The 25,387-nt window shown below is 38.7% G+C and overlaps 1 protein-coding gene across 1 annotated transcript; it reads right to left on the bottom strand.

The window, feature by feature from the left end:
• Positions 1-23,556: 23,556 nt before the first annotated feature.
• foxd1 (forkhead box D1) lies at positions 23,557-25,083 on the bottom strand (the record flags this gene model as incomplete). The annotated part of the gene is made up of 1 exon (XM_079608458.1): positions 23,557-25,083. One exon carries the CDS (start codon positions 25,081-25,083, stop codon positions 24,055-24,057), a length of 1,029 nt encoding a protein of 342 aa, XP_079464584.1. The 3' UTR covers positions 23,557-24,054.
• Positions 25,084-25,387: the final 304 nt, after the last annotated feature.

Genomic DNA, 25,387 nt, shown 5'->3' with positions numbered 1-25,387 from the left:
CATATAAATATGACCGTAGTTGTTATAATTCGTTTTTATTAGCCTAATTATATGACATTATATTATATTGTGTTATATTACTTGTTTGTTTGCACTGTAAAAAAATATATCAAACAATTATGTATTCATGGCATTGCCATTTCTCTTCCTCTTTTTAAAACTTTCTCTTTAAAAAATTTTTTTAAAAAGAGGATTTTTTTTTTTTTTTAAGTTTAAAAAACAACAGCTTCATTTTCTCTTCCTCTTTTTAAAACTCTTAATCAAAATTTGAATCAGGACAGTTACAGTCAGAATAGAACTTTGGACCACACGCAGTTTAAAAAGAACATTTCCAGTTTAATTTCCCCATTCATTTCGGTTGCATGGCGGTCTCCCAGCCAATGTATTCGTGGCCTATCATTTGGATCATTGTTCGGGTTTCCACGACAAAAGTTTCAGTGAATACGCGCTGTGAAATATAGTTAATATATACTATGTTGGCATCTGCTATTGACATTATCTAGTTACAGTTTACAACTACAATTAGACGACCTGAGATTTTATGGGAGTTATTTATGTCGTCGGATATAATTGGTTTCAGGAACTTATTTGCCATGTGCAGATCACATTTGCACCGAAACATCTGCTGCAAAAAGTGAAAAATGAAAAGGAAGGGTTAATCAAACTTTTCAGGCTTGCAATTTCACTTGGATGATAGAGTGAGGTAACTAAAAGGGGGAAAAAAGCTTTGTGGAATTGAAAACGGGAGTTATTTAAGCTTTAGCCTAATGTTAATGAGAAGTGCTGGAAGTGATGTAAGGTTTCGGGCCTGGTTCCGATGTTATATGCATCCGCAGCTTTTATGGCGTTCTGGTGGGCCTCTGAGGCGTAAGTGGCTGGCATAGCTAAATCACTCGCGCCTTTCATGTTGTTGGGAATGTTTGCCAACCTCTTAGTAGGCTATATTTAGACAGTGCATAGCACACAAGCTCACACCGGTGACGGTGAGCCAGTATTTTTTTCATCCAAACTTTAGAGAGATTAGCGACAGGTGGATTCCCTTAATAACGAGAGGATCACTTACCGACCTTGCGTTACATTTAAATTCGTATACACCGATTTTAATAAACTCTCCCAAAAATGTATACGCTACGAGCAGGCACACCTCATCTGAAACATTGAAGGGAATGGCTGCATTAATTCTGTTTTGTTTTGCATTGACTGCTATGATAAGAAACCGACTGACTTAATCTTAGGCCTACACAATATCCTTTATATTTTTGTGTAAAGCAAATAATAATAACAACAATAATAAATAATAGTATTGTGGAATTAATTCAAAGTAACTGCTTGCTAAAAAGCAGTTATTCATCATTCTGTGTATCACTCTTCAACAACATCTAGTTTGCATAATACTCCACATTTGAATGACATTGTTTCGCGCCTCTGCGGTAGGCTATATTTATTTTGATGAAGATGAAAAAAAGACTCATGTTACTAGTGACTTTTTTAATAGTCCAGTAGGCTATTATATACTTTATTTATACTAGTTTATTGAGGAGGAATTCAGAAATAGACACTGGAAAATTAAGATAATTTGTTGAGATGAATGATGTTTTTCCTATTGTCGGTCCTTACTGTTGATAGCCTATATCTGCTGCTCGATATATTAATATAGCCTAGCCTCATTTAAATCAAGACGGTCATGGTAGATTTTAGGACACACATGTGATATTTATTATTTTAGCAATAGGCTGTGTGAATTTCCCTGCACATTTCTTTGCTGCCAATATCTGCGATGTTCTACAATTAAATTCGTAGGTTCTTTTTAAAATTAAGGTTCTTAGCGTGAAAAATATATATATACAGAGAGCCTAACAACTGAGTTGAATAGCAGATTCTGAAACATTTTGCTTTTACGTATCTCTTAAAGCAATTTTGACCACCTCATATCAACGAGCTTGGCTTGGGTGGCTTGCTATTTAGATTTTTTTTTTCATGTAATTAATTGTTCAGTAAACTGATGTATTTAATCTTATAAATTAATTCAAGACAATCATTTCAGCGTTATAATTTTTATTTATTTTAAATGTGAAGACAAAACTCCACCGAAACAGCAAGTTTTTAGGACATTTGAGCCCTACATGAAATATGTTTAGAATATACAAAATGTAAATGTTAACTTATCGGCAGTCTAAATTAAAATAAATGTATATTTGCAAAATGTTGCAATTATAAAATATTGTAGGCCTGTATAATATAATCTCAATTAATTTGCCTATAGCTAATGAATTTGGTGAGACAATTCGTCAGAGGCGCATTTGGAAAAATTAGCTAAAGTTTCACGTTAACTCTAAAGTGCGAAAAAAACCTGGGCTGGTAGCAGAAAACTCGTTCCTTATTGCAGATATAATTTCTCTCTGCATTCTCCCCTGCAAGCGGCTCGAATTTGCTGTCATATTTGGAGTTGCTTGCTCTCTGGTCTCGGGATATTGTGAGCTCGAAACCAGATGTTAAATCATGTCTCTTTCTCTTTTTGATGCTCAGAGTTCAAATGATTGGAGAGAAGTTTGTGACACGGGCATTCTTCTCATATTTCAGCTCGCAGAAGAAGCTTATTATGATATCGATTATATGATCTCACCCTCACAGACGCAAAGTGTTATAATGAAAGCCGGGTCTGCAAGAGATTCGAAAAGCTCACTGAACACATGTGCACAAGTGATGATGGTGTGTGTTGTCTACGTTGTCCGTGTGTGCGGCTGTCAGTAACAGACCCGTGTATGGTTGTGTGAGCATTGTGGAGTTAAAGGTCGCTCTCATACTCCTTTTCACAAGCGTCTATAGGTTAGTGGTCACGACTCCATAATCTTAAGTCTTGTCACAAGGCTAGCCTACTCACTTGTTTGGTCCGTGCAGACATGCAGACTTGTTACAAAACGCATTCAATATTTCCTTGAATCGGTATAAAACTTAACCAGATCAACGAAAGATTGAAGAACGAATTGAAGAACGAATAGCCTATTCAAATATAAATAAAATAAAATGACAATCGAAGTTTTATGCATTTCTAACTAGAATGTATCTAATTTATCTGATATATATATATATATATATATATATATATATATATATATATATATATATATATATATATATATATATATATATATATATATATATATATATATATAATTATTTTGTAAAATGTATTGTAAAATATTAACATGGCGAATCGGGCATCTTAAAACTTTTCTTTAAAAGAGCATAATTGCACCTGATCAATACATAGCCTATTTTCTCAATAAATATTTTCAGTTAAGATATCCTTTATCCTACAATCTCCCTCGGTCCTACTGGTGATTGTCATTTGTTTCTCGCCACTTGTTTCTAAAAAGTTCAATACTGCTGTGTCGGTCTGTACTCCATGCTGTGAAAATCTAGAGCGCGTAATCCTGATTGTGACAGCCTTAGCGCGTGAGCGGCGTCATCCTGAAATGGCAAGAGGCATCTCATTCACACTTTAACGAGGGTGGGAGAAAGCAGAAAGAATGTCCTTGCGCTGCAGGCAAAATAGAATTTCCAACTCCCCATGCAGTTAAAAAGCTCGCCTATACTTTTTGAGAATTTGTTTTTCCCTATATGGCAAATAAAGCAATTTAACCAAAGTCTATACTTTTCATGTCACCTACAGTAATATTTTATTTTTTAGCTGTAAATCTGCACTATACCTCCCATTAAAATAACACGTTTTAAGAAAAAAATTGCAAAATGGAACTCAATGGAAAACACTGAAGTAGCCTACCAATGTGGGGGGAAACTATGCCGTATATTCGGAATTGGACAAACATAACAGTGCTCCGAATTAAGATGTTGTTAAAAATTACACACAATATACAAATCATAGTTTACGCATACATCTGCCCAAGAGAACCAAAAATACAGCGCACCCCCATGCCCTTAATCGCGACCAGATGTGAAGACCGAGTAATTGATTTACCGCCATTCAGCGGCCCTAATGCAGACTGAGATGGATAATTGTGTATTTACTCATTTCTTCGGGGGAGTATAGGTAGGCGGCAGGCCCATCTTGACACATGGATATTTCTCTGGGTGAATTACAGGAACTTTTACCATGGTTTACCGTGATATCGTAGCTCTCTTTATCCCTCTCCCTCTCCCCAGGGTACCTGTCACTAACATCTGAGCGCCACATGCTAGCCTCCTTATCCGTATCCTTGCGCGAACAATCTCCCTCGCTTCCTTTACCCCTCCAGGTTCTCTTCCCAACGGATGCTGCGTTCCAGTGACCCCATGTGCTCTCTTTCACACTCCGTCAACTCTATCTATCTATCTATCTATCTATCTATCTATCTATCTATCTATCTATCTATCTATCTATCTATCTATCTATCTATCTATCTATCTATCTATCTATCTTTTTTACTGATGCTTTGAAATTAAAATTTTAAAAAAGCACCGGAAGTGTAGACTAACATCTGCGCGCGCCTTTAAACGGAGTTCCCTCTTCTTTGACAAACCCACAGCAAGGCATGATAAACTGAGAGGAAATTCCAGACGGTTCCTCTGGGATACCATCGGGAGAGTATCCCAGTAATTCTCCTTTCGTATACAAAAGAGAAAAATGCTCTAGATTGTAATCGTCAAAATAGGTCGCTATGCTGCTTTGGCTAACACAGATGGCCAGATATCAGATGAAGTTCAGTAATGTTGTATCTTTACGCTTTGCCTACAGATAAGTCCCCGTTGGTGAAATGTTTGCTTCTGTGTAAATTATCGTGACACCCATAATAAATATAGCCATTATAGTGCACAAAGCTTTTTCAATTGAGCGCAATATAGTTCAAGGGAATACTTTGGTGTCACGTTGCAAATCCTGCCAAAAAATAAACTAATTTTCCCTGCCGGACTGTAAACACTAGACTAGCCAGGGCGGCAGCATCAGTAGAAGAAGTGCGCATGGTATATCACAAACATTTTCCCAAACTGCTGCAGACTTCCAGACCAATTAGGGGCATTTTGCTTTGCATGGTGGAGGAAATAGCTCTCCACGCTGCAAAATGTCACAGAAAAGTTCCCGGGGCAATGTGAGTGTAAGCGTCTCCCACAAGTTCTAGTTTCCCATAAAACAGGCACAGAGAGGGTTTGAATGGTCATATGTTTTCACTGCCTTAGCTTTGAACAGGTTCACAATTCTGAATATTAGCTGTAGAGGAATGAAATGTGCTGATTTTTTGCATCACACGGTCCTTAAAGCAACTTAGACACCTGATGAAAGTAGTAATGAAATGTGAAAATAGTTTTTATTTCAGGGAGATGCCAAACACAAATGGTAACTGGCAGTTCTTTGACCTTATCTCCAGCTCTTTACTCTGCAATTTGAACTTGTGGATTTGTGCACAATTTGAAACACATATTGGAACATCTGGAGACATTCCTGGCAATTTAACGCCATGTCACGCTTTATTTGTTTTGACTTTAATTGTTATTTAAGTTTGTTTACGTGCATTTATCTTTCTACTTATGTAGCCCCATCTTGGCTGTGAGTGAATCCGTGAGAAAGTGCAGGATTAACCAGATGGGACGTCAAAAATGGTAATGAAGTAAAATCCAATCTCTCTCATTCTTCATTACAACAATTTAAAGAGTGACATTAAGGAAACTGTAGTGCATCTGTTTAGCGCAAGAAAAGAAAACGTTTGAGAAATTCAGTTATTCGGGGCCAGCGACCGCAGCATGTGTGTGAATCCTGAGAATATCATTTTTACTTTTTGCTGTCATTAAAGTCTTATGAAAAGCTGTTGTCTTTACAGCAGTTCAAATACATCATGTAGGATTTATCCACTCTTCACCCGCACAAAACACACGTTTGTTATGATAACCTGTTTTGTCTTCTGAAAAATAAATGTTCCATTGAGAACAAGTTTCATTCTGATGTCATAGTAGAGTTTTTTGTGGGTGCTGCATTATCGATTTTTAAAAAAATGTAGGTAGCCATTAAAAAATACTGATCTAATCTGATTTTCAGTAATAAATGACAACATTTTTCATTTTGAAAATCGTTTTTGAAATTCTCTAGTTTATTGTATTTTTTTCACTCATACTTCCTTCATAAACACCTTGCATGCATGCTTATGTTAGCCTAGGGTCTTCTGAATCCATAGATACCAAACACATGTTCCGTCTCCATTACATATGGATTCTGAGCCCAAATGTAAAAATAGAGAAAACGGACCAAAAAGGGTTTAGTCCCCAGAGGGTTAAGAGTGTATGAAAAACAATGCAATCACAATCTACTTGAATAACAAGGGCAGGCGTGTTAATAAAAGTTCAAGAAAATGGCGACATCTTCAATGTCTCATATTTAAAAATAGCTTTAAATGAATTAAAAAACTCTATAATTCCTCTATAATTTAAAAAATCATATTCAAACAATGTCTCAGATTATGTCATTTCAGTATTTTAAGACAGGACAGCTGTTTGATTTCTCAGTAATCCGATGCTGTCTTCAGCATGTTTTCCATATCTACTTTTTATTTTTTCTAGAATGCATACATATCCATACACTAAGATAAAATGAATATGGCAAAAATACTTGTTCTAATATCCAGAAATGTAGTAAAAAGGTGTAAATTGCTATCATTAAGAACACAAACATGCCTAAAATGTGAACACGTACTCTTAGCAGCATTATCGTGGTCCTCCGTGACCTTTGTGTTTATCTTGTCGAGATTTAGCTTTAAGGTTGTGAACTTATGATGAATATCCATTTGAAACAGATTCTTAGTCCAAGAATAGATCTAAGGGCTTAATTGTGACTAAAAAAAAACAAACAAACCAGCTGTTAAGATTTAGGATAACCGTGTGCCGGGCCGCGCTGCCATCGCACTATTGAAACAATTTGCCAGAGGTTAGCTGCAACTCTGCCAGGGGGGTTCCGTTCTTTACACCCCGCCATTTAGTTAATGAACGCAGCATTAGGTTTTTCTTGTGTTGTTTCTTTCCGCATTAGAACATCCGCTCACCTTTCTGTGCTGAGCTGCGAGTCCTCCAAGAGGCTGGGGGTCAGATGGGTATTGATAATGTTGTGTGACTCATGCCAGCTTCAATGTGCACACATGAGCAGATCTTTTGCAAGAAAGTCCGCATTTTAAGTGCGATCTCTGTTCAAGTCAATCACCATCCACAAGGCTATCTCACTTCAAACGCCTGGGCCTACACTTTAGTTTAACAGACAGTCTATGTGTGTTTGAAGGCAGAGAGAGAGAAAAGACTATGAGTGATGAAAAGTGAAATAAGCCTTTGAGCGAACGTGTGATTTTCTATGTGTGATTTGTAGCTAATGTGTGCACAGAAGGTCTCCAGTGTTTGCCCATATACAGCTGTGTTGTCGCCCCAACCCCGTACCCCTGCCGCTCACAGTCTTAGTGCTCCATGGAGAAGTTCATCAATATTTTGGCCGACCTTTGACATAACCTCTACAATTCAAACAATGGGATTCTGGGTACACTAAATGGCCATGTGGTTGGCAGGGCGGCGGGACTAATGAGGGGATGTCGTCTCGGTTTTACAGTTCAGGCCGAAAGCGGTCAAGTGGAAAAACGGCCCTGGACTGCCTCACGCAAACTTTCAAAGAAGGGGAGCACACAATCCCCACAAGGGCTTTTCTTTCAGTCCATCACTTCAGCAGCTCACTCTCTCTTTCCCACTCTCTGATCTCTCTATGGTGTCCTATTCATTTTCATTTCTATCTACTCAGCCTGTCGAGGTCTCTTTTTTTCTGCTTCTCTCACATCTCTCTCTCGCTCACGATCACATACTCTCCGCATTCTCTCTCTCTCTCCCTGGCTCTCTTTTATATTTGGCCAATTATCAGATTAAAGAACACCCAACTCAGTCTTTTTTGATATAATGAGTGTTCACCCTCCCTTGTGAATCCATCATTAAAGAGACAGTTCACAGTGAGTCTGTCATCAGCCCTTCTGCTGTCTGTCTGTCTGTCTGTCTGTCTGTTTGTTGTGACTGAAGTTGTGTTGGCTGTTTGCAAATTATGCTTTTGTTTTGCTTTATTTTATTACAGTAAAATGGCTGCACTTCTTTCTTAAATGAGATTATCTTTTTTTGACATTTTGAATGTTCCATGTCGTTTTTGTTCCTTTTTGCTCTCATACATTTACACACACACACACACACACACACACACACACACACACACACACACACACACACACACACACACACACACACACACACACACACACACACACACACACACACACACACACACACACAGAGACTCTCATAAGATGATAATAACTTTCAACAATATTCTAACCCACAACCCAAATTCCAGATTCAAACCCTTCGTTCATTCGTTCATTTGTTCATTAATTCATTCATTCATTCATTCATTCGTTCATTTGCTTGCAGATAAATAGATAAATTGCATGCAAAAGGTCTGTCATGTGTTGCATTAGAGTTTTCTGTGGACAACATAAATGTTCTGAATGAAAGATTGTGTTGCTTGATTATGCTTTCAATTCTTAGCAAAAGAGGTGGTGCTGATTAAGTGATTTACAATGCTTTGAAATTTGCATTGGAGAGAGAGAGAGTGGGGAGAGAGAGAGGGGGGAGAGAGAGAGAGAGAGAGAGAGAGAGAGAGGGGAGAGAGAGGGAAGAGAGAGAGAGAGAGAGAGAGAGAGAGAGAGAGAGAGAGAGAGAGAGAGAGAGAGAGAGAGAGAGAGAGAGAGAGAGAGAGAGAGATCCTCTAAAACTGCCTTCGGAGTTTTCTTGTCAAGGAAATCCTACAGGGAGGAGGTGATATTCCTCTCGCTCCAGTAAACCCTCACATGAACATTGTGTGTCCTTATGAGTGTGTGCTTTTCTTTTGAGGGAAATTAAGAGATTTGGAAAGTGTCCTGTAGCCTGTCATTATGTCTGTTCACAAGTATCCTTTTCCAGTTGTCTGTTTGGCCTTGACTGATTTGGCGATCGCATCCTAATAATATCTAATGCTTCTGAATGGCTGGGTTGCACAAGACAGCAGTGTTTTCAATGTGGCCGTGGCTCTCAGCTATAGTCACGCAAGCTCTGTGTATGTGTGTATTTATGCTCTTGCACTTTAGACTGCACTTTCTATTTATTTTGTGTATGGGTGTATTCCTTGTAAACTCTACATTGAGGGGATAGAAGTCCCCCAATTTTGTTTTACTTTTTTTTCTTACATTTTTTGGTTGAAATGAGGAAAACTAAAAATCATACTAAATTATGTTTTTTTTTTTAAATGTAAAAATGCTAAAAGTTTTCAGTGTAGATTTATGCTCAGGGGTTGAATATACAGTTTGGGAAGTATAACAATAATTATGTTCATGGAAAGTCCCCATAAAACATAGAAACACAACGTGCGTGCGTGCTTGCGTGTGTGTGTGTGTGTACTACATTCGACCACAATGCGTACGTGGGCTTGACCCCAAGAAATGCTGATTCTGTCAGAAATTCTAAGCAAACTCACTCCTGCTTTACAGTTTGAGTTTGGGTAATTATAAGTTCTTGTGCATGCATTAAAAAATTAAATATTCCAGAGTGTTCTCTCTTTTGAGAAATATATGCAGTGGTCCTAAAATATATTTGCACACTTGAGAGACATTTAAAAATATCTGAATGTATTTGCTTTTAGTGAAAACAAATGGTCCCAGAGCTTTTAACAAAATTAGCTTTTTGTCTTAACTTTTAACCGGATTTCTAATGCTTAAATTAAATTAACTTTTGAAAATAAATGCAAGGTTTTGATATTGTTTTGATATGTGTGTGTGCTATTCATGATATGCAGAAAAAACCTCACTTCAGTGCCTATCTGTGTCCATTTATATGTGGTGGCAGCCTTCAGAGTCGACAAATGCAAACATACACACACATTTCAGAAGGGGGGAGTCAGATATTGAGCTGCTTGTCCTCCCACTAGGTTAAACAGATGTGGAAAAGGACACACACACACACACACACACACACACACACAGACACAGACACACACACACACACACACACACACACACACAGACACACACACACACACACACAATAATCCATCATTAATTAAAACACTCCAGTTCAGTTATAGAAAGCTGGGACTTAATTGATTCATGTCTGCAAGATGTCAGTGCGGCAAATGCAACATGTGAAGCTCTTGTCGTATTAGAAATCCAATTTCCTGTTTGACTTCAGGACAGTGTCTGCTGTTGACTAAGCTCTGAGTCGGTGAATCATCATACCCCAGTTTTTGGTGGGAATTGTGCAAGCTTTGCAAGTTCTTTACTGTAGGCAAACCTTCAAACCGACATCTGTGTGGGGCAAAGCAGAGAGTTATTAGCAGAGACTGTTTACCTCTTTCTTCCGCAGCATTTTATTAACAACTGCACAAACCGTCTCTGCTTGTTTCCGGGTCTCGCTACAGAAAATTTGTGGGTGAGGTGAAAGCTGCTGGGCTTTTTTTCTTCCTCCATCTGTGTGTGTAAGACCTTGGGGGGATATCATAGGTGTAACTCATCCAGATGTTTGTGGAAGTTTGGAGCACATTTAAGGAAGTCATACACCCTTCAGGCTCAACAGGTTAAATGTCACAGGACGCACAACAGCACCTTTGGAAAAACTGACACATTGTGTGTGTGCGCAACAGGAACGAGAGCCTCGCTCTCTGTTTTGGACGAAATCCTCCGTTTCACAGTGTGAGCTTTATTATACATTTGGCCGTTTACTTTGAATCTTTTCGGACAAACTGTGGTTGCGCAGAGTTAGTCTCTCTGAACTCCGTTTCACTACGTCCACTCTAAAGTTTTATGACCGTGTGCGAGGGAGAGCGTAAACGGGTCACGACCCGGCGCGGTACTTTTTCTTTCAGAGGAGAAGATGGAAGACTTTGAGGGTCACAGAAAGCGAATGATCTGCTCATGACTGTGGAGAATGTGCATGTAATCTGCCACTGTGGAGATGAGGCAGACACGGTCTCTCTCTCTCTAACACACTCCTTCTCTCACTCGTCCTTCTTTCTGCAGGTCCATAAAGCTGTGGTGGGATGTAATTCGTCCCAGTAGAGATTGCCTTGGAAAAACAAAGTATGAATGTCTCACATTGATTTGGGTCAGGAATGTGTGTGTGTTCTTCTGCCAGACACCGAAAGTCTGTTAGGTCATATTGGCAATATATCATAAAATCAGTACAGACAATATAGAAAACTATTTGGTGTTCAGCTAGTAAAACTCTCAGTAGTGAAAAAGGAAAACAACATGTTTTTTTTTTTTAAATAACTGACTTCAAAATTTATAGGATACCATATGGAAAGATAATCAAATGATATCACCATATTGTGGGAGTGTGAGTCACATATTGCACTCTAACATTGGTGTGTGAATGAGATAAGGCTGCATGATTTTTCATTGACTTGTCTCATAATTGCATGATTGCAAGTAATAAGGTATTGTTGTTTTTTACTAACATTTTTAGAGTAAGTCAGTAAGTCAAAATGACTGCAATTAGTCTTTTACTTATGTTTCATCTATACAGATATACACAGTTTAAAAGGACAGTTTTTTGCACCCCATTAACTTTCATTGCATGGCGAAAAAACACTGAGACATTATGTTTTTTCACAGAAGAAAGAAAGTCATACAGGTTTGGGGCAACATGAGGGTGAGAAAATGGTTGAACTATCCTTTTAACAACTGTCCAGTGTTCCTCGCCACGCAAATAGGTGAAACATAACTTTTCATGAACTAGGCATATATATGTAGCCTATTAATTCATTTGTACAATTCCCAAGAACAGGCAATATTGCTCTGAAAAACGTGACCCGATGCTGCTCTGTGTGTGTAGATATGCTCTTGTGCTCATGTTACGTGCTTGTGTGCACATTTTGTTTTTGGTCATTTATCCAGTGTAAATAGATAATTCATAAATCAATAACAGAGAAATGTAAGTGCAATTTAATGACTTCAAAAACTGCATGTTCACTGTGTTTCCTTTGGCACAACAGCAGTTTAAGTGTGTGCGTGTTTGTATGTAAATGTGTATGGACTGACTGTGCATACATGTGTCTGCGTGTACAGCTCTATGTCATGACTATATGAAGGATTTTCTTGCGCTTTCTGAGTTCTTGGATAAAACAACAAACACTCTGGTAAAACAAAGCTGCAAATGTTGTCTTAGGCTCTGGTGTACTGAACTATTAGTGAGGGACAAGCATATGTTTTGTGGAACCTGTCAGAAACGCAGTGCAAATATTATTTCAATGCGAAGATGAATAGAGGCATGTGCACTGGTAAATAGCAGAGGTCCGAACCTCCTAATAAAGAATTATAGATGAATTATCAAAAACAAACACAGGATAGTGGATATAATCTGCATGCGAACAACTGTCGGAAAAGGAACAACATGCTGCAGGGAAAGACACGGTAGCCAAGAAACAAACACAAACATGTAGAAAAAATGATATTTAATAAGGATATTTACAACTGTTAAAAATTACTTATCATTATAATTATATATTTTGCTGTCATTATTCATAATTACAGACTTGTGACAAACATCGTGTGCTATTAAAGTTAAATGAAATAGTAATCAGGTTGAACTAATGAAAATGAAATAATTAACCAGGTTAACCTTCAGCCCAATATACAACCAATAAACACTTATTTTATTGGGGTGTGTAAGTTAATCCAGGTATAGGTTAAGTGTGCACAGATTGTGTTTTTATGCTGTCTTTAATAATAGTCTCTCTTCACAGTTCACACACTGTAAAAAGTGAAAGCATACTTTAAGGGGGTATTTCTTCCTGGCGTGACTCTAAACTTTTATATCAGGTAACCACATTAGGTCATTTAAAAAAAAAAATACAAAACATCCTCAAGTACTTTATAATGTTGTTATTATTATTACTATCCATTTCCAAGAGAACATGCTGTGGCTTCAACATTTTGCAGTTTGTTTTTTAGTTTAGAAAGCATGTTTCTATATATGTCTCCCTATATATTTCAGAAACATGCAGAGATCAGAAACCAAGTGATTCGTGAATGAAAATGTGACCAAAATAAAATGTGCCATTAGAACAAGCGCTTTGAAGCAATTAGTTGCGATTAATCGCATCCAAAATAAAAGTTTGATTTTACATACTATACGTGTGCTGTATAATTGTTTAGTATATATAAATACACACGCGTGTATGTATATATTTAACAAATATTTTCATGTATAGACTGTATATATATTTTATATATAATTTATATTATATATAAATATGATTATTTTATATATAAATAGCAATTTTTTTCTTAAATACATGCATGTGTATATTTTTACATTTATATATACAAAATAATTATACACAGTACTCACACATATATTACGTAAACACAAACTTTTATTTTGGATGTGATTGATCGCGATTAATCGTTTCACAGCACTAGAACACATCATTTTACAGATGGGATAGATTCCGGTTAGCTTTTTCTCGATGTTTCAGAGATCGGGAGAGAAAGGGGAGGAATAAAAATGGAATGAAAATGTGAGTGTAGAGGTTTCAAAGAGAGATGCGGGTTAAAGAGCAGTGCATTACACTGGGCAGCCGGTGTAATTAATGCTCACCACCCACCCATAGAGCCCTCCAGCCAAAACGCTGCAGAGAGTGGACTAAATCACAACCGTGTGTCTGTGTCCTTATATGTGTGTGTGTGTGTGTGTGTGTGTGTGTGTGTGTGTGTGTGTGTGTGTGTGTGTGTGTGTGTGTGTGTGTGTGTGTGTCTGTGTGTGTGTGTGTGTGTGTGTGTGTGTGTGTGTCTGTACATTGAAGTGACAGTTGCTTTACCTTTTGTTCTTCGTTCTCACTTTTGAAAATCAAGACACTTGATAAAAGTCTGTGTATATATTGTTTATTGGTTAACCTAGTTTACCATTTTATTTAATAAAATTGTTAATAAAATTGTGCAAAAATACAGTATCAACAAGAATTGTGAAAACTTATATATATATATATTTTTTTAAAGGTTTTATATTGTATTATTTTAAAATGTAATGTATTCCTGTCCATCACAAGAATTACGTTCTTAAATATTATTATAATAAAAATGTTAGCGTCATAACTCCAGTCTTCAGTGTCACATGATCTAATATGTGTGTGTGTGTGTGTGTGTGTGTGTGTGTGGTTCAGGTTTACCCTACGTCCGTGTGTGTGTGGTTTAGGTATACACTACGTGTGTGTGTGGGGTGGGGGTGGGGGCGGGGTGTTCAGGTATACCCTATGTCCGTGTGTGTGAGGTTCAGGTATACCCTACATGTGTGTGTGTGTGTGTGTGTGTGTGTGTGTGTGTGTGTGTGTGTGTGTGTGTGTGTGTGTGTGTGTGTGTGTGTGTGTGTGTGTGTGTGTGTGTGTGTGTGTGTGTGTGTGTTGTTCATGTATATCCTACGTGTGTGTGTGTGTGTGGTTCAGGTATACCCTATAGGTCTTCAAAAGAAATGGAAACCCAACGTGTGTGTGTGTATGTGTATGTGTGTGTGTGTGTGTGTGTGTGTGTGTGTGTGTGTGTGTGTGTGTGTTTGTGTGTGTGTGTGTGTGTTGTTCATGTATATCCTACGTGTGTGTGTGTGTGTCCCTATAGGTCTTCAAAAAAAATGCAAACCCAACGTGTGTGTGTGTGTGTGTGTGTGTGTGTGTGTGTGTGTGTGTTGTTCATGTATATCCTACGTGTGTGTGTGTGTGTGGTTCAGGTATACCCTATAGGTCTTCAAAAAAAATGGAAACCCAACGTGTTTGTGTGTGTGTGTGTGCGCTTATTTTTATAGTTTAAAAATAAATAAGTAATGTTTCAGTGTCTGATAGTGTGACATAAGGAAATTAAATGGTAGATTGATGACTAAATCAATGTGTTAGTGAGAGCGGTGGAGAGGGAGAATAGGGGTCTTATAGCCCAGATATAATTTAAGAGTTGAACTGTAGATCTGGCAGCTGGTTTGTTTGGGAAGACAAATAGATTTACAGGACAGTTAGTGAAATCTACAGGCCTTCATCCACTCAGCATCTCACATATATCCAGCCTCCTATATACAGACTCCACTCCAGCGTCCTCCTGCGATCCATTCAAAATCGGCACTCCTCAAGCACACATCCAAAGACATGCACGCACACTCCGACCACCCCGAAGCGTCAACCTTCAGTCGTCTTGCAGACCTCAAGGACCGGCTAAGTTCCAGCTATGTTGTGACAGGACACAGGAAGCATGTGCTGCCTTGGGAGGAAGTATCAAATCAAATGGCATCTTTTTCTACTTTAGGAGGAGATTCCGCTCCGGTCAGAGGTGCTTTACACAGACGTTTAAAACGGGCCCATTCGAAGAGGGGATAAGCAAAAACAAAAGCCTGCATTCATCTGGCCCACATCGGGAAACATAATGTTATTGCACAGGCTCACTTTTTACCTGAGGGAGAGAGAGAGAGAGAGAGAGGCCGCAGCCACAGTGAGAGAAAGAGATTGACATTGAGCACAAAAGTGAGAGAAATCTTTAATCTTTTCATTTCATTTCTCTCATATAAAGCAATTTATGAACAGAACAATACACTGAAAAATGAAGAAAGATACTTTCAGCAGACTTGGGACCACAACGTCACTAGAAAATGCAGCCAAATTTCAAGCAAATTCAGATTTCTCTCCCAGGATGTCTCCCCAGAATATTCTAATTTGAGCCACTTTTGCAGGATCCCACGGCTGTTTTAAACTCCATTAAAAATTTATTTTTTTTGTTCATGCGATGAAAGTCAATGGGGTCCAAAACAACACTGACTTTCATTGAATGAAAACATTTTTCAAAACCTCTCCCTTGTGTTCCAAAAAGAAAGTCATATGGTTTTGAAACGACACAAGCAAATGCAGATTTAAAGAATCATGTCATGATGTAACACAATAGCTTCCAGTCAAGGACAGCATTCACTCGGTGTGTGCATTGGCGTTTGGCTAATGCTGAACATGTTTCAGTAGACCACATAACCTTGGAAATGCTTCAAGAAGGCTTCGCACACTTCTTCCCTATCTCATGCTCCATCGTACTACATAAGCCACTCTGACACGGAGGCGCAGGCCTTTACCTTGAACCTCGTAATGCTCTTACTCACTGTTTAGTTTTTGATCACTATCTTGCACACTATCAAAGGCCTATTGAACACCAATCTGTTTCAGGGCATGTAGGGATGTTTCAGTGCTGTTCAGAGGGGTTTCCCTTCTCAATTGCTAAATGGAACAAAGTGTGGCGCTGAAAGAGCTGCCGTTGTCAGATCGTGATAGTGTGAGTATAGGAAGAGTTTGCATGTGCTCCTCTGTTGTAGTGTGACACTCAGCCTTGGGTTACACTGAAACTTTCACCACTGCCTGGAGAAAACCGTCAATGGCTGATGAAATTACAACGTCATGCTCATTCCAGAAGTGGGAAGAGGAGAAGGGAGGAAATAGAGTGCGAGGCGGGCTGAAAGAGCAAGTCTTCATGGGTGGTTCCCTCTGTTGTCTTTGGTTTAGTTGACTGACTGACAAGGGCGTCATGCAAATGCGAAGTTCAGAGAGCAAGCGGGAACTCTACATGTCTGCTTTCACTGGCCACACACGTGCACGTGCGCCTTCTCTCATACATACGCATTTTTGACAGACATCCTCAAAATGCTTATTTTACCAACAATGCCTACGATTGTTGAATTTCTTTCTTAAAACAATAAAAAATGATTGATAGCCTGTGAAACAGATATTGGACAACTTTAGTCTGGCCAACAAAGACTGTAAAAATGTTTTGTCAGTTAACCTAAAAATATTCTTAATGTGGTATATTTTTATGTAAAAAAAATACATTACATTACATCAACAAAAAACACTTTTAAGAGTCAGATCACGTAGAATTAGCTCCTTGAGCAAACAGATGCCCATATTCAGTTACAGTGACTTAGTCACAGAAATGGACATTATGACTCAATGTTTAGCATAGCCATAGGCTATTAAAGGGTAAAGCCTTTACCCAGAGAGAGAGAGAGTAGTCATGAGCCTCTGGTTAACGTCCAGTGCAGTGCACGGTGTAGATTACCTATGGGTGTCACTGTGATGAATGGCCCGGCGTAGCGTGCTAAAATGTTTATGCTCTAGTGGCGTTATTGCGTGTAACTGGCGTCCACAATCAGGCTGTTTGGGGAAATACGATTGAGTCAGTCATTATAGGAGACATGAAAGGTAGGGAAGTGTGTCTGTATAGCGAGATTTTTCATATGAACAGAAAAAAAAACAGTAGCATGTAAAATAAAAACATACTCATTCAGAAAGTATAGCCAACAACATTTGACCCATTAAGCAAGAATGTTTTATTGCACCTTCTGTGCCATGTGAACCATATAAAAAATATTGCAATTTTGTCATTTACTTAAGTAATAATTTACTAATTTAAAGGAAATAAAGACTAATTAGGTGTTCCAAATCAAAGCTGATGAAATAGCTGTGCTTGAGCAATATTGTAGCATTGGACTGGTTTTGCTTTTCCATCTTGACCATGTCTGTGTAGCGGCTGACTCTTCCAGGTGCTTTAAACCCATCATCTCTGACAAAAGCAGCAGGTTTTCTCTGTTGTGCATGTCACAATAGCTGTGGAAGTTTGTAAACACTTGAAATAAGACATGCTCTTTTCAAATGAAAGGCTACTGTGTGGAGTCTAGGTTAAGGTGAGGATTTGATATTTTGTCAGTTATATTTTTGAGCATAAAAACAGTTTTGAGCAACGCAAGTGGATTTATTTTCATAACCTCTCCACGGGAATCCATTCAATGCAATGACAACACAGGCAACGGGCAGATAGGAAGATGGGATTGTGCAAATATAGCAATGGGCAGCGTTTGGAAGTACAGAAAATAGAGAAAGTTGACAATGGTGAAACAGAAATAGAAGCAGAAAAGAGACCAAGACATAAAGCAGAATTGACAAAAGACAGAAAGAAAGAGAAGGAGAAAAGAGAAAGCATGAAAGGAAGAGAGAAGTAATTGACTGAAGTTGGGTGGCAGAGAGACTAGTGTGTTAGTGGGCTCTCTCACTCTCTCTAATTGGAGCTGTATTCAGACCTGCCTTTAGTTCTCAAACTTGCTAATGGAGCGTAAAACTCACACACACATACACACAAACACGCTGTTCGTCTCTATACAGCTACTGAGGATAAGTGTTGCTGGGCTACAATGTGAATGGATCAGAAAGGGATTCAACACCTCCCATGGAGGGCATTCACTGCCTTATTACATCTCTCCTCGTAATACCTCTCTTGCTTATTCACACACACACACACACACACACACACACACACACACACACACACACACACACACACACACACACACACACACACACACACACGCAAACATAAAGGATTCTAAAAAAGTTACAGTAAAGGGTGTAATCAAAGTGGGACGTGTGTGTGTGTGTGTGTGTGTGTGTGTGTGTGCGTGTGTGCGCGCGCGCAACTATCAGCATGATGTTGCTTTTGAAATGGAACAAGCTTGTGAAACTTATTTGCAAAGCTTATATTTAACATATTTATGTTATCTTAACAAGTAATTCTAAAGCATTAAGTTCCTGAAAAGTGATCAGTTGTCTGAACTTTAAAAAAGTGAGGAAACCTGTTGCCTTAAAATTATTAAGTAAATAAACTTCATGCGTGATATAAAAAATGATGTTTTGTGCAATTGTCAAGTTCACATGTCCCCTTAAGTCAACTGGTCACTTTTTACAGTGTTTGATTTTAACAGCTAACCATGCTATTGTTTACTATTGTTTGCCCTGCCTTCTTAAGCAAAACAGATCACACTGTAAAAACTTTTGCCAGGTAATATGGTAACATTTAAATTAAATATATCATTTATATGACTCATTCCAACTGACAGAATTTCGTTACACCAACAGTCGTTGTTGAGGGACAGATCAGGTATATCTCCTTGTGGTAACTCCACAATTTGACAAAAAAAAAAAAACCCAAATCAATTAGTCTTAGTTTTGGGATTGTTTATATTTGCATCATGGCCTTGATATTGTATGATTGAAATTGTCTGTAAGTGCTGTTACTGTACCAAAATCTGAATGGAGTTTACGTATACTTTGGATATTATTAGCATAAACTGTTGTGTCATTTTTATTGCTCTTTGTGCTTTACCTGCCACTTTGTTACGACTCTAGTCTCTTAAACCATGCTTGATAAACTTCTAACTGGGGATATTGGGTCAAACTCAGCATTGCCACATGACCCTAAACACCACTTGAAAACAAAGAAGAACATTTCCAGGACTTTGATTGTTTCCAGTTTTGCAAACTGCAGTTTGTTTTGTAAACTCCAGTCTCTTGGTGTGGTTTACTGGTCCTGCTCACTCACTTTTCTGTTCTTTATATTTAAATTGGTTTAGAATTGTGGATGTAACGACATAAATGATGACCACCAATGTTTGTGTATTGTTCTTTGGTCTGATGCTGGCCACAAAGACATTCACTCACTGTGTAGTCCACTCAATCTTCAACTTCCTGCCTTTTTTCCTTGTTATGCTTTGTCGCTTGTCGAAAGAACAATAAAATTTGTTCAGTGTTAAAACTCTTATATTTATAGAGATATTTGGACGCTTTAAACACTGTCTTCATGTTTATAAGAGATGTTTCCCTCCGCATCTGTGCCGTTTCCGTCATCCGTAATTTAAGTTCTGCAATCTGAAGCAATTATTATATTAGTTTAGAGCACATATGGCGAAACACGCTGTTTGGTTTTTATATATATATATATATATATATATAATTTCATGCACAAGCTAAAAACAGCAAAATATTATAATAATAATAGAAATAGCCTAATAAGAATTATTATTATTAGGCCTAGCCTATAAGGCTAACTAGGCTACTTACGTAGACCGTTTGTTATTTTACAGTAATTTGTGTTATTTTATTTTACTATAGCCATTTATTTAAGCTGCAGAATTGATATCCTGTTTAAATTACATTTAAAAAGAACGTGCGTTTGAGGCCATTGTGATTTTTTTTTTTAATCGCACAGAATTGCAGTGGTTTTTGTCAAGATCAGTTTATCAAAGTAGCCTAAAGTAAAATCAATGCCATTATTATCTAGATTTCGACAACAATTGTAGGCCTACTTGTCTTTAGAAAACAACATTTCAAAAGATGAGCTATACAGGCACCATTAAATAGGCCTTGTAAATCGTTGTGAAAACATATAGGCCTAAATCAAAATTATTACTAGGCTATATGTGAGCACAGCACTCGTTTTGTTATGCACGAAAAGTTGTGTGATGATCATTGTTAACAGCGATTTAAATAAATTATTTACAGAATTATTTGTTTACATAGGCTAATGAAAGGTTTAATAGAATTGTTAAAAATGGAAATAGATTGTGGGCTGATTTCAAAGCTATATATAGGCTATGTATGCATAGCCTATAGCGAATATGTGTACAGCCACGGTAGAATAGACAATTACAGGTATAGCCACATTATCTGCTGAATAGCCTATGTTTAGCAGTGTTCGGTTACTGTGGCCAATCACGTATAAACCGTCCTAGGCTATATACTTTTTATTATATAGGCTGGCCTAGCCTTAGAATTTTTTTTTAAATAAAAAATGTTTACTTGTCTGTGCTTTACGCGCATGCATGTGTAATTATTGAATCTCTTTGTCGTCGAGGAAAAGTGAGGACAGGTAGAATTAAGAGATGATATGCCTCTCCCTATTTCTCTCCCTCCTCCAACGCTCATGGCGATGTGTGTGCGTGTGTGTGTGTGTGTATTAAAGGTGAAGTATGCTATTTTAGCCTATTATTTAAAAATATATATTTATATCATACAGCTATTATCTCTTGGAATTAATTAGCTTATTTGAAAGGGTGTCTTGAAGCCAGGATTTTCTTTTGGTCGGGTGAGTTCTAGGCTACTCGGGATAGAAGCATCCCTTGTCCGCTAACATTCTGCCCACACACCCAACACAAGGACGCTCGCATAGTAACCATCTATAATTTATGAACCTGGCAAGGTTAGAACACTATAGTAGAGTTTAGCACGCGAACAGTCCTTGACTTTGCACGAGCTAAAGGATGTCAGATGCGCAATAAGCAGCCCATAAATACAATGGAGGAATTATGAGTGATGCTACATAAGTGTTCGTTTAATAAAACTGCATCTGTGTATGCGTGTACATTTGCTTTATCTCATAATATTACTGCGGAATATTTTACCCAAAATAGACAATTATATTGTTTTAGAATTTGCTTTTTTAGGCCTATTATATCTACACAAGTTGTCTGCTTGTAAAATTCATGAAACAAATAAATAAAGATTTAGGTAAAAATAAAAATAAAAAGAGAGAGAAAAGAGCGTATTTAACTTTATCACGTTTATCCTGCAGCCAATAGTAGCATGGTTACATCATAGTGGCACTACAGTATTTGTGTGCATGTGAGCGTGCGCGCGTTTGATGCTCCATTGGCCTACTGAACTATATGTCTCTGTTTCCTCGTACACTCTACTCCAGATTTCCATTAGTCACCAAACACACACTGTGTTGCATTGAATACAGTTTAGAAATAAGTAATTTGGTTTTATTTTATTTATGATCTTGGCTCATTTTAAACCGCGTCCGTGGTGCACTTTGATTGCCTAAAATATTTTTCAGCTGGGTTGGTCTCAAACATTTTCTATTGTGGTCTTAATTGTCGTCCCTTTGAAGAAGTTTATCTATAATTATAGACCATTATCCCGTAGTAAGCATCGCAACAGCAGTTAATTATGATGGCTATGGCATTTGCTGAAGTTCAGCGAACTAGCCTCAGCCTCGACATCTCCACACACACACACACACACACACACACACGCACGCGCCCTCTGTGAAACTGACCGATTTCTTTTATTATCTCTGACCCACTGTGTACATTTGAATACTGGTCCTTACAAATGACACCAGATGACAAAAAGAAAAAGTGTTAGAGCAGTGTACTCCCATGGACAGGGCCAGCTGGATCAGATCACGCCGATTATCATCGACCTAAGGGCAGGGAAACACCACGTTTCTCACCCCAGTGACACTGTGCTGTCTCTGAGTAGCAATTACGCAGATAAATGTGGGAAACAGCGTATAGCGATATCATGATGAGGAACCGACATCGCCGCTTCTGTTATCTGTTATGAGAAGTGAATATAGGGCTAACAAGAATGTTGCAAATACGGGATGAGAAAAATCATATTAGGCTATCTTCTTCAAATTAGGCCCTTAGCCTTCTTAATGTATCGCATTTATCGAGTAGAAATTCGGTTGATAGGGTAGGCTACAGTTTAATACATATTCAAAAGAACATCACCTCAATTGTAGTCTAAAAAGAAAAAAAGTAGGCCTTTAGTATCCTTTTAGAGTCATTTTACAACCGCGTTATGAGGCATTGCGTTTTATAACAGGCAGAAATATTTATTCTGACTGCTAATATTTTTTGTATTTTATTTTTAAGTCTACATTTTAGCTGCCTATATGGGCCTATCTTGGTTGATTCATAATTTAACCTAAATAGGCTATCTCTCCTCAAAACACAATACAACATTACTGTGTGCTCTAGGAAAATAACTTGGCATCTTTTAATCAAGCATCACTCTCGACCTTCAAAGCACATGTCAAGTTTACATTGAGAACATTGTAATTTCATCGAAAATTAGCAACAAAAATGCACGACCTCTTAGTTTGTATTCTGAAGGGGGGGGGGGGGTGACCACAACCATTCAGCCCTCAGTTGAACTGGACAGGCTACATCTTTTTCCAAAATGCATCGTGGAACTGTAATCCTGGAGTAAAAGTCCTCTGACCATGTTTATCTCGTGGCTGACAAAATATCATGATGCTGCTTGTCATTTCAAAACTGCTCCCAATATAAGCTTTACATTAGGGTTCAACTGGTCCTCCTCTCTCTCTCTCTCTCTCTCTCTCTCTCTCTCTCTCTCTCTCTCTCTCTCTCTCTCTCTCTCTCTCTCTCTCTCTCTCTCTATGTTTGCAGACACACAGTCGTTTTTCTTCAAGCAATGCATGACGCCATCAAATGCTGCACCAGCAAAAAAAAACTTCAATCACCTTCATTAAAAACAGCCCCTTCTTTATAAATGAAAATGTTATTATTATTATTAGTAGTAGTAGTAGTAAAACATAATAACATTATTATTAATAACATATAGGCCTAATGTAACATAATAACATAATATTATTACATAAATAATTTTTATTAGGCAGTTAATTTAGTCAATTTTGTTAATTTTTGTTTAGGCTATAGCCTTATTCCTTCAATAAAAAGTAAAAGTTGCAGTGGTTAGTTGCTAATTAATTGTTAGAAGTGGCTTTATATTTTAATCCTGTGCTTGTATTTATTTTCAAGATTTAAAAGGATCAAGACAATATGAACACCTTTCATGATGTAAGAGTGATATCCTAAAGCACAATTAAAGCTATTATCAATGAGGTAATTTCCACTCCAACTTATTTTGCAAAACAATATTTATTATTAATGAAAAACACCGTGTAAAAAATAGCACACTCCGAATATACAGTACCAAATAATGTACATTGTTTATTAGGCTACTGAGAAGTACACGTTGTATAAAAATGCTCGATTTTCACCCTTGTGAATTTTCATTACAAAGTACAAATAATAAAATCAATTTGCCAAACTAGAAAACATCTGTGTTTTCACACAAAATATATCATTGTAGACATCTGACAGTTTATTTTATAGCCTGTTAAAAATGTTGTCCTGAGACGCCCTATGCAGTGATTACCACAATCACACTGACAACGAAAAGATCGTGGGGGCGAAAATTAGATTGAACTAAAATGTTAACATAAATATATTTTTTATATTTCACAGCTTGAATATAGGCACGAACGTGTAAATGTTCACCATTCAGCTGTGTGAAACAAAACAGTACAAAAATAATCCTACCTTAAGGAGTGTATCGCTTTAAAAATGTGACGTTTAGTTTAAAAAAAATTAACAGCCGCTAGTGCCACTCACAATCCGGTTTGCGTAGCTTTCGTGTAAAGACGTCGGTCCGTGCAAGACTCCCGGTAGTTGGTTTGGGGAGTGCTGAGACGCGAGGGTCGGCGGCAGCACCGGGACCACCGTGGAAGTCCGTGAGGCACAATGCGAGAGCGTAGGGCTTAAAGAGCTCCCGATAATGCTGTCTATGGAAAAGGGTGAGCGGTGAACCGGGGATTTAGCCGCTGTCTGTAAGGGGGAAGAAAGCCCAGGACTAAGAGGAGGATAGAAGCGGGAACGGGTGAGCTCCGTTGTGGTTGGCATGAGGGAAGGCGCGGGGATGAGAGTTCCGGTGTGAGGATGCCGGGACGGGGGCGGCTGATGCTGCTGGAAGGCGAGGAGTGCGGAATGTGCATGATAAGACTGAAGCTGCAGACCGTATCCACAACCGTAAGGCCCGTAGCCGTAGGCAGCGGCCGCGGGGAGAAAGCCTCCGTGTTCGCGGAGAAGTTCGGGTGCCTGCTGGCGCTTAAAGCGTTTCCGGCGGCGTAGAAAGCTCCCGTTATCAAACATGTCGGCGGACTCTGGGTCCAGTGTCCAGTAGTTGCCTTTACCGGGGTTCCCGGGCTCCCGTGGTATCTTGACGAAGCAGTCGTTCAGGGACAGGTTGTGCCGGATAGAGTTCTGCCATGCTGGGAACTTTTCCCGGTAGTACGGAAATCTGTTACTGATGAAGTCACAGATCTCGCTGAGCGTCAGGCGCTTCTTGGGACTCTGGAGGATTGCCATGGTGATGAGTGCGATGTACGAGTATGGGGGCTTCACCAGGGTGTTTTTACTTGCTGGCTTGTAGGGGTCCCGTGCGGCGGAGCCATCCACACAAGACGGCGAGCCGCTGAGCAGGATCTCGTCGTGCATCTGAGCTACCTCGTCCACGTAGGAGCGCGTATGGCCGTCACCATCATCTCCCTCCCCAACCACGTCGATATCGGTCTCCTCCGAGAGCACAGACGCATCCGACATCTCGGAGCTCAAAGTCATGGCTCTCTCGGGTCCCTGATGGGCTACGGCGGAAGAGCGCTGGGCGAGCTGAGCCTGCGTGTTACCTGCGCTCTCCAATCGAGGGAACTCATAAGACGCGCCGAGCAGATGCAGAGAGGACGTGCCAGTGTGTCACCAGTGCCATAGGCTTTTAATGGATTACTGTTGGCACGGAATCAAGAGGTTGCCCAGATCCCCACATCCACACGTTTATTTTGTCTGGGGAGACCCTCCTAAAGGCCAGACCAGGATTCCAAAGAGGGCGGACCTTCCCTTGCGCTTTATACCAGCTCGCTGATCACAT

Source organism: Phoxinus phoxinus, assembly GCF_949152265.1.
Source record: "Phoxinus phoxinus genome assembly, chromosome: 3".
NCBI classification, from domain to species: Eukaryota; Metazoa; Chordata; class Actinopteri; order Cypriniformes; family Leuciscidae; genus Phoxinus; species Phoxinus phoxinus.
The sequence above is the reverse complement of the archived record's forward strand: the minus strand, read 5'-3'. Positions and strand labels throughout refer to the sequence as shown.